Raw genomic sequence first — 11,221 nt, 5'->3', positions numbered from 1 at the left:
AAATTTTATTCAGTTGAAACACAATTATTTATAGTTATTCATCTTCCTGGTACCGCAAAAATTATCTTCATTCGTGAAAAATATATTTAGCTACTCGCTATAGGTAGTTTTAGTGTTCTAGTGTTAAATTAAAAGGATAAAAGGATTAAAACGATTAAATTAAATTAAATTAAAAGGATAAAAAACGAATAAAGCACGAATTTATGGGATGACCTAATATTACAATGGATAACTGAGTATGATCGTGTGTACAAATAAATAAATCAGTTAAAACAACGATTCGCGCGATATTTTTTAACTTAGGAAAACTACGTGAACTTCCTGTAACAGGTGACTGATTAGTTGTAGGTAGACGAGTAGAAATGGGATAAATCAGGACAGCAGGGGAAAGTAAAAGGTATAGTGCACGTGCAACGTCAAGATGATCGTTTGCCGGCGAACCTTTTAAGAAATGCCAAACTCGCCTCCTCGATAGCGTTAAGATACATTCTTGCAGTTCTCGGTTGCAGCATTACCTGTTGCACCTTGCTCCGGAAATTGTACCAACTCTCACCGTGCCTGAAACAATCGTTTTCGTTAATACCACGTTTCCCCTCGAGGATTTTCTTTCTTAACTTAGAAAATCGGAGAGAATTAAAGGGAAAGTAAATTGAAGGCTGTTAAGTAGCTGACACACGCAACGGAAGTTTTGTAACAGTACATTTAGGCTTAACGCACACGAACAATTGCTTTTTTTTATACCACTGACAATGAGAATTAAGTTTCTTTAAGAAAATTATTTGTTGCTCGGATATTCGATGCAATGAAATATGAATTCGTTTAATGAATTAATTTATCGTTACAATTAAATCTCAAGTCAGCAATAATTTTGCAAAGTTAACCAACTTTCGTATAATTTTTATTTTTAAAAAATGCCTATGTAGGTATAATAAAATATAGTATAGTGTAATAAGAAATGTTTAAAATAGATCGATGCAAATTTGACAAAAGTGAAATTTATACGCTTTAAAAGTTTTAATGCTTGTAATGACAATTGTTGCATCTATTATCTTTTGGTACTAAAATCGTTCGATGTTAACGAGGGGAAAGTATAATCTGCAAAAAAGTAATCGTTGCAGTTCTGCTCTATTTCACTCGAGTTGACATTGAACGTAATAAATATCATGAATGGTTGCGATAAATCCATTGGTAAACGTTGAATCGATTTACTTACTGCCCTTGAAAAATTTATAAATCTATATAATTACAGAATTACATGGAAATCGAAGCAAACGCATTCATTTCTGTTACAAATTTACCGAACGAACGAATGTAGAAATAAAATTCTCCGTTAAAACGATTTTACAAAATTTTACACCTACGAACGACAATTTCATATTTTTGCGTTAACCTTTAAGAAAGAATTTTTAATATTTTATCTTGCATCGATTCATCTTGTAACGTTTCAAAATTTTATAGTACGAATAAAATAAATTTACAGATTAAATTAGCGAATGTAATGCACATTTGGTTCTGAACGAATATCATTGCTTGAAAGGATATCTAGGTGGGAGATAGAGTTAAAAACTTGAACACGAGCGCGATGTGAATTTTTCGTTATGCAAATATCAGAAAATGGAGCATAAATTGTGATGGCAAGCGATAGCATAACGTGCACCGATATCCGATTGCGCAAGATTTACTTTCTATCCAATGTTGACGTGCATAGCGTGCGTAATACTTAAATCCACCCTTGTTTGAACAAAACACTTATCCAGTTTTTTCTTTCTATACTCTAATTTCCTGATACAAACACCGAGTTAGACAAGCAACAGTTAGATTCTTAAATTCAGTTTACGTAAGATTAAATTAATTTGTTTTTCCGTTTTTCATATGAAACCGATACTTTCATTTTCCCTTGTAGACTTTAATCGTATTATTAACACTTTTACAACGTGACTTGGAATATAGTTAGATTTTTGAAATTTTGCATAATTCATATGTGAGAAATTCTTTTTATCAATTTTCAAATTTATTAAATTTATCAAAGAAATTTTTATCAGAATTTTCGAAACATTTTATTCTTTTACTTTAGGAAGGTATAATTATATCAGTGATATTTCTTTGTGGAAAATTAAAATTTGTTGTAAAATGAAAAATGGGATTTTATCGGGTTATTTTCAAATATTTTCAATATATTTAGATACGAAACGAATGTTCTCGTTGAAATAAAATATATAGTGGATAAAAGTGATAAAAGCACGCTACTTGGAAGAATGTAAGTACTTAGAGAAACGAAAGCATAGTGACGTTCAAACGCGTTCCCGACGCACTCAACGCAACGGGCTTAGTATACACAGCAAATATTTGCTATCTCAGTGGTTTACTAAATGGAAGGTTAAGCAACCTCGGTAAAAGATTTGTAATTCCAATATTTGACCATTACAGTGCTTAATTAAATCTGCAAATTACTAAAACTCATGAAACGTATGATATGATCTATTCCATTTCTAATATTATGTATTCTACTATCTGAAAATTATATTATTTATCGGTTATTAACATAATGACGATAATTGAGTATTAAAATATAATTAATTGTATCGATTCATATCGTATTATATAGATGAAAGTATAATTTTATTAATAACATTAATAAAAAGATCATTTTTTTCCTCACTAATAGTAATATTAACTTCCATCTAAAGTACAATATTTTGAAACAATGAACTACATAAATTAGTATAGTAAGGTGAATACTGTTTCCATAATGTTCCATTCAAACAGAGATCGATGCCTTTTTATCGTTAAATATTAATGCACGTTGAAAAGAATATGTGAAAAGTATTAAACGTTAATTAAAAATAAATAAATTATAACAAACAAATAAATAAAAAAATTCTGATATTTTCATACAAGTATCTACTTACTCTAACATATTCAGGATGACTCAAAACAAGAATCATAATCGTTCAAAAAATTATTTTGTAAACAAATGCAAGTAAAAGAATCTGCACGAACGTTTATACATAAACAGTAATATTTATCTAAACAAGATGGCTTCAATAATAGTCCGTGCAATAATTTATTTAAAACCGATTTTAATTCGATGCTTACACAGCAATTACACCAGCGTTGTCTCTGAAGTATTCTTTTCTTAGTACATGTTTGTAATAATTCAACGAGGGCATCGAGGGTCTGTATGGCATTCTCTCTTCTTGCCTGAAGATACGCTCAATTTCGTTTGCATCGTAGATAAAAACCATATCCGGTCTACCTAATAGACCTTCTATTTTTACGATATCTCCATACTCTTTGTACAGCCTTTTCGAGACTTGATCTACCGCTTGGATCTTGAAATCACCTAAAACGAACATATCAGCTATATATGTATGTAATGTAACAGGTGACACAGTAGCAACTGTATATAGCTAGCCCTTCTATAGCACGGCATCTTGCAACACGGTTTCGCTTTAACACGGTAAAAAAATTACGAAAACGATAGGATAAATTGCTCGAGAGAACCCTCGTATAACACTGTAACGCAATAAAAAATTACGAAAACGTTCGTAAAACACTATACTAGATGATACGATTTTTATTTCACGCGTTTAAAAATTAAATTACTTTAAAATAATGAACTATAATGGCTTTACGCGAGAACGTATAAACAGAAATATATTTCTTTTCGTTAAATTTTCGAAACGTAACTGCTTTTTGTCTCAGGTCTCGTATAAGACGGTTTCGCTTCAACGCGGTAAAAAAATTACGAAAACGAAAAGATAAATTGCTCGAGAGAACCCTCGTATAACACTGTAACGCGATAAAAAATTACGAAAACGTTTGTAAAACACTGTACTTCTACAGCACTAGATAATACGAATTTTGTTTTACGCGTTCAAAAATTAAATTACCTTAAAATAATAACGGGAAGGGATAATAAATTATTGTAGCTTTACGCGAGAACGCATAAACCAAAAAAGTTTGTTTATGTTAAATTTTCGCAGGCTCCCCCCTTTGTCTCTAGGTCTCGTATAGCACGGTTTCACGCATCGCTGGTTTTTCTAGGAACTTATCTACCGTGTTATAGGAGAGCTACCTGTACCGTTTTCTTTTTTTTTTTGAAACTTTGAGAAATCACGCCGTATTATGTATACATTGGTTACATATTCATAACGCGTCGTTTATAAACGAAATTACGAACAAAAACGAAACGTATTAGTGTGTAAAAAAATGATAATTAATTAGTGATACCTATGAACGGTATGAATCGCCATGTGTTACCCAAAAACGGAACGGGTTTTGGTCCAGGGATTTCGGAATAAGGACGATACCGTGACCAATCCTGCTCTTTCACTTCTGTTGCTAAAGTTTCTAACATTTTAATACTTAATCGTTCGTTCATGTATTTTAATAACTTAGTAAATTTGCAATGTAAAATACTCATTTTCAGTCTGCAACATAAAAGGATCATGAGGGATATCTGATATCTTTTTATATGAACTAATCGCATTTATTATCTAACTAATCGCATATTTAGTAATATTCTTTCAAATTTAATCATTGATTTCTAATTTTTTAAATTATCGATAAATTTTGATTACTGGAACATCAATTTTTTTTTTTTTTCAGAAACAATTAAACGTTAAATTAATTAAATTTCCTACTCCCTTTTATTAAAAACTTATGGAATTCTCAATTTTCAATTTCAAAATGTAATTAAATTTCCATTTTTTCTCTGTTATACAGTATTTAAAAATTATTCATTCTTCTATTAAAAAATGCTTTTACAACGCAATATCGTCGACTTCATAACTTTCTTTTTTTATTACAGTACTTCTTATATACTTATTCTTGTGTTCTTGTGCAAAAATCAATTAACATAGCAAGTTTTTGAGTGTTAAAATTCGAAATTCTTTTGACTCGATTTATATTCAAATTTATATTCATCGCTGATCAATTGCATCAACCACGCGGAATTATAAAATTTATATTCTTATAAAAATGATGAAAATTACACGTGATACAAAATCTTTCTAAATTTCTTCATTTGTAATCGTAATCTCGTCTTTAAAACTCTGGAGAACTCTGTATTAGACAGATCCAACTTAAATGACTTGCTATTAGTCTCTGTCCTTCAAAGGTTAAGCTCATAACTCACATTCGTTTCATCATTCTTAAATCGCTTTGTGAAAACCGCAGCAACCTTCTCAGGTGAAACCATACAGGGTAATTGTTCCTACTTTCTATTCGTTCATAGAACTTGTTATACGCACAAAACGCAGGGTTTCCCGCCATACGTACTGTAGCAATAGCATAGAAAAATGAATTTTTGAAAGATAAAATGATTCACAGAACATCTTCGATTGCCACTTAGCCAATGATAAAATAAGATCTCTCGAAATCGCAAATTAATCAGCGAGATAAATCAAGGTAATAAGGCATGATCAAACGTTCTCTATAAAATGGTAGGGGCTGCGCATGTGCTCGCTTTTATTTCAATCATGCATATTAGAAGTTCCATTTTCGCGCAGTAGAGTTCGAAGATACTTCGAAATTTAATTTTCTCAGAAATAAAAACCAATGTCGGTAAATTTTATATTACTTTTTCAATTCATTTTTGGTTATATCGCTATTACGAATTATCTGTATAGTTATTTTTATTAAATCTATATCTATTTGTAATATTTCTTAACTTTGGTAACGAGACAAATAACTAAAATATAAATAACGTTTTAAAATATCGAAATAAAACGAAATACATCGAAGAAAATATGAAATATATTAGGATATGAGAATATAAATTTTATGATGTGAGAAATATTAAAATAAGGTAAGAAAAATTTTTAAATATAAAAAATATAATTATTTTACTCTTTGTATATTATTTTTTCATACTTCGACTTTAGATCTCGAAGAAATGGGTTAACATTAACGATCCCTTTTGCTATGTTAGTTGTCTTTATTTTTTAAAACAACGAGTCTATACTAACCCGATACTAAAAAGAAAAAAATAAGAAATTACGGTAAAAGAGGAAACTTCGATGAAAATTAATTTCAATAAAGCTTTGTCGATACTTACCAGAATAAAAATGCAATTCTTCAAAATGCATAAAAAATATCTGTATCGTGCTTATAATTCCAATTCGTACCTATTTGTATCTATTTGCATCTATTATATCTTTCCCAACGAATAAAATTTGTATTTTAAATTACACTAACAACACGAATCACATTATCACACTATTAAATGTAGCAAACACAGAATTCTATGTAAATAAATTATCGTTCATTGTGACTAACATTGAATTTTTGCAAACACAAAATTTACTGTCATTTGCTACTGTTTACATTAATATTGTGTATACATGCATCATGCACGACGGACCACTTTGAATGAGAACACTTTCAATCGAGACAAGTGCGCAACCTGCCCTTTTATTCTTCGAGAACTCCCGCCAACTATCAAATATTATTCAAAGGTATTAGCCGATTTCAAATCTTTAAGATTTAATAATGGCGAAAGGTAATTGTATATAAGGAAAAGTGATTGAACTTCAAATTTCGTATATACTATATTTTTTTTCCATTTTCTTTTCTTCAAATATTTCAACGATTTAATTTTTAAATTGATTCCTTTCTATTTTACGAAGTAATTTTATTGGTTAACTGTATTTAAACAGGTTGGTTTATTGGAAGAATTTTGATGTCACGTGAGCAGCGGGAATTCTAAATATTTTACTATTTTTGTTCATTTTTATACACGCAAATTAAATCAGAACTCTATCTAGAACACATTAGCGTTTTAATTTTTTATTTTATTTATTGTATAGAATTTACAAATTGTTCTATTTAATGTATGAAAATTATAAGACCAATATTACAATTAAATAAAATAAATAACATTGAGAATTATATTTGTCGGCTTTTTTCACTAAACACTGTTATTTTCATATCATGTACAGATTTCTTTTAATCAAATTTGTATTGTAAGATACATAATAAGATACATAATAAATTGATTTTATGATTCATACCACTTAGATTTGTTCAATTCTATTGATTTTAATTTATCCTTATATCTATTTACAAGTTTGTCTAAATTCACGTCATCGGCATTCAGTTTCCTCTTTTGTTTAGGCTACAAAAAAGAAATTTTTCAATCATATGATTTAACAATTTTAAAAAATAATTATATAACCTATGAAATTAAAAAAATACTTACTTTAACTTCCTTTTTATCGACAGCTTTTTGCTTTTTCTTCATTACCAACTTTTTAGAAGACTTTTTGAGTTTTTTCTCTTTTTTTACCGTTTCATTATGCACCATTGCTTGATTAATTAAATTATGTTTTGATCGCAATTTATTTTCACCACGTTTTCCAATCATTCCAGTATATGGTTTTATGCTAGACTTATCTTCATTGTCAATTTTTAACCGTTTTGTTGAAACTTCTTCAGACACATCATTATCTTTCCTTTTGCTTTTATTCTTTGTCCAAAGAGGATTATTCTCACGACTCTTTTCGAGTCTTTTTTGTTTGGCATTCACCATAACTCGATTTTCTATCGAGAAAGATACAATTGGTCTCTAAACAGATAAAAATATGTTTAGAAGAATAATTTCCCTAAACTTTATATTATTACCACTATTATTATTATTGTTATTATTATTTACATATTACATACCCTTTTAGGCGTAAATATGTTTGGATTATTATTTACACTTCTTAAAGTTTGCAGCGCATCTTCGTGTTTCGTAAATGAAATAAATCCATATTCCTTCGATTTCCCCATTCCTTTAATATCCACATTTTTGAGATCTCGCATAACACGTGCCTTTATAAAATTAATTTCAAATACTTTCTAACATGATTTATTCGGTATTAAATATATTTAATAAAAGCATTTACGTTACTAAGTACCTCTCTAATGACCGCCGTAGGGGGACTATGACGTTCAAAAATTTTTCTCAGTTTAATGTCGTCCAATGAAGATGGTAAATTATGAACAACAAGTCGTACTCTTGATACGAACATATTTAAATTTCGTAATATCTGTGATTTCCATTTCTCTATTTGCAATCGTTTTGCCATATCTGTTGTTGAAACTCCAGCAGCCGCTGGACTTCCCGCTATTATAACTAATATAATTTATATAATAAGTAAAGTTACATTTTGAAAAATATAAAAATTCTTTATAGATAAGTATTTAAATAAAAATACACACAAAATAATTATTAAAAGAAATATTTTAATTTTTTTCTTATATAGTACCTCCTTCTTTTACAAGATATAAGTTCCTGGAATCCTTTTTTTTATGCTCTTTTAAATTTGCTTTATTTTCAATTTCATTTTTGTCCAATGCTTTAAATGCTTGAAGTATTTGATCTTCCATTTCCAATTCATTTCCTGCTGATAGACACTTTTCAGCATCTTCGGCATTCTATAATTAAATTTGTATTAAAAATTTAGATTTCACTTAAAAAAAAAATACATCTCATAAAAATTTACCTTAAATTTCACAAATGCTGTACCCTTTGAAAATTCAGTCAATGAATCCATGCATATTAAAGCATAATGAACAGGCCCAAATCGTTCCATGTACGTTTTTAATTCATCATTCTTCACCGAAAATGGTACATTTTTTAAGAATACAGTCTTTCCCTCAGAAACATCATGAGACTCGAATCGTGGATGTTTTGTTTCTTTTGTATCCACCTTTTCCTCTTCTTGATCACCTATAGACACTTCTTCATCTGAATATTCATTTGTTTCTATTTCAACTTCTTCTGACTTAGCAGTATCAGAGTCAATATCTTCTGTGACAATATCACATTTTTCATCTTCACTATAATTTAAAATCTTTAAATAAATTTTCGAAAAAGTAAAAAATTAGAGAAATATATATTTATTTTTAAAATTTAATAAAGTTATTTTTATGGAAATTTTAAATATACATGTATAATAAAAAAATAGTTTACAGATTATTTACTTACCTATCTATTTCTTTATTTGAATTTAACTGGGTATTATCTTCAGTATCACTTTCTTTTTCTACTTTTACTTTTACATCATCTTGATTTATATTAGAATTATTCTTAGAAAATTTATCTTTGGGTACAGCCCAATCAACAATGATAGGTCTGTCAAGAAGTGGTTGCAGATTTGCATAATGTATAGCTTTAGCTGCACTTTGTACATGTTCAAATTGCAAAAATGCACATCCTATATTTTTGCCATCACTTCTTTTCAAAATTTTGATTTCTTCTATTGCCCCATATTGAGAAAAATGTTCTTCCAAGTCTTTCTCCACTGCCTAAAATTAAAGTAAACAATGAAAATCTTTGAAGCTTTAATGTAAATTAATAACAAAATAGACAATATAAATTTATTACACCTACCTGGAATGATAAATTTCTTACAACAACCCTTGCTCTCTTTTTTCTAGTCTTTTCCTTTATCAATTTTCTCTTTTCTTTTTTTATCTGTAATGATATTTCTTGTTTAGATGGATCTTTCTCTTCTTTAATATGCATTTGTTTTGGTTCTTCATTTTCTATTATATCGCTTTCACTTTTCTGTGTATTTTCAAATGTGTTTGTTACTTCATGTTCATCATCTAAATTTTTATGTTTTCTGTTTCCTTTTCTAACTTTTCCAAGTATTTTGATTTTGAAATAGCCCAACTACTATTATTACTCTACCTAAAAATTCATTTTTAATACATTGTTATAAGCAAATTATTGCTGAAATTATCAATATTGATGACACGTAAGTCTTATGAGAACATTACCAAGGAATTCTTTTTTGTTTGTATTAAATATTGCTTTTGATGCATCTTCCAGGTGATTAAATTGTATGAAACAACATCCAACTGGTGTACCATTTGGACGTTTTGGAAAATTTATTTCTAATATTTCACCAAATGGTTCATATAACTTTCTTACATCTACTTCAGTTGCCTAATGATACAAGTTAATAAATATATATTTAGTAGTGAAAATTTTATATACTATAAAAACGTAATATAATATATAAATATAACACTATAAATTTATTCTATAATGAAAACTGGACTAACTTTGAATGGTATATTACGAACAATAATCCTAGGTTTCTTATTTTCATCTGAATTATTTCTTATATCTTGTGTTGGCTTTTTCAACTTTTGTAATTTTATTTTTTTTCTGTACATCCAAGAAAGTTTCTTTTTGTCACCTCTGTTACCTATTTTTCAATATAAAATAATGAAATACATTACAAAATAATTATTACAATTTCTTATTAAATTCAACATAATATTACATACCTGTGTTTCGCATGTTGAATATTTACTTTTACTATATATATAATATAAATACAAAAAATTATTGTTGAAACATAAAATGTTCACTTTTTCAACATACTACATATTACATTTGTTTACTTTTTAGGTTAGGGGCATCACATGTATTTCATAACTAGATGGAGCTTTTAAGTTTGAAGGTTTGGAATGAATTGAATGATAATAATACATGCTCCTAGATAAATGCTACAATTGTATTCGTACACTAGTTATTAGTTATTCCCAAAGCTTAAAAAATTTCATTAATTAAATATTAATCAATTTTACCAATTTTTACAATTAATTTTATAGTATAAAATTAATTTTGAATTTTAATAAAATATTTGGAGGAACTAGAAAGTTATTAATTTTCTCATAATAAAGTAACATGATTGGATAGTTTATATTAAATTACTAAATGTTATTTGTGATTTGTATGTAGATATTCGCAGATATAAAAATCAGAAAAATTACATGAAATAAACTTATTTAAAGTAAAAGAATAAATTGTGAAAGAGTAAATGCACATTATATAAATCTGATATAGACATCATGGTTTAAAAATTATTGTAGCGTATATATATAAAGCACTAAAGTAATAATATATGTTTTAAGATAAATTTAACAATTAATTTTAATCGTAAACTCATTTTATTTATCTAAAAATTATAAGTGATAAATAAAAGTATGACTCCACGATTAACTTGAGAAACTTAAGTTGTTTGTAAGGGAAATAATTAAGAAATTAATATACCAGAAATTAATATATTAATAACATATTGATATAACAATAAACGATACAGCCACCACGTATAATCCATCTTCGTCAGATTAGTCGCACGAAATTTACCTGTAGGAAGGTTTCAAATTGGACGGAAGTACAATCGATACTCCAGAATTCGATAGTGGCAAAAGT

General features: G+C 28.1%; 1 protein-coding gene and 1 pseudogene across 1 annotated transcript; both read right to left on the bottom strand.

The window, feature by feature from the left end:
• Positions 1-416: 416 nt before the first annotated feature.
• LOC143220719 (putative cytochrome P450 301a1, mitochondrial pseudogene) lies at positions 417-4,360 on the bottom strand (annotated as a pseudogene).
• Positions 4,361-7,003: 2,643 nt separating this feature from the next.
• On the bottom strand, positions 7,004-10,303 carry LOC143220718 (RNA-binding protein 28-like). Its single transcript, XM_076446321.1, is given in 12 exon segments — positions 7,004-7,120; positions 7,205-7,570; positions 7,669-7,818; positions 7,905-8,122; positions 8,256-8,424; positions 8,493-8,829; positions 8,978-9,297; positions 9,383-9,604; positions 9,607-9,681; positions 9,770-9,943; positions 10,063-10,208; positions 10,291-10,303. Coding segments are annotated over 12 exon segments (2,307 nt in total).
• Positions 10,304-11,221: the final 918 nt, after the last annotated feature.

This window comes from Lasioglossum baleicum, unplaced genomic scaffold (genome assembly GCF_051020765.1).
Source record: "Lasioglossum baleicum unplaced genomic scaffold, iyLasBale1 scaffold1476, whole genome shotgun sequence".
Lineage (NCBI taxonomy): Eukaryota > Metazoa > Arthropoda > Insecta > Hymenoptera > Halictidae > Lasioglossum > Lasioglossum baleicum.
The sequence above is the reverse complement of the archived record's forward strand: the minus strand, read 5'-3'. Positions and strand labels throughout refer to the sequence as shown.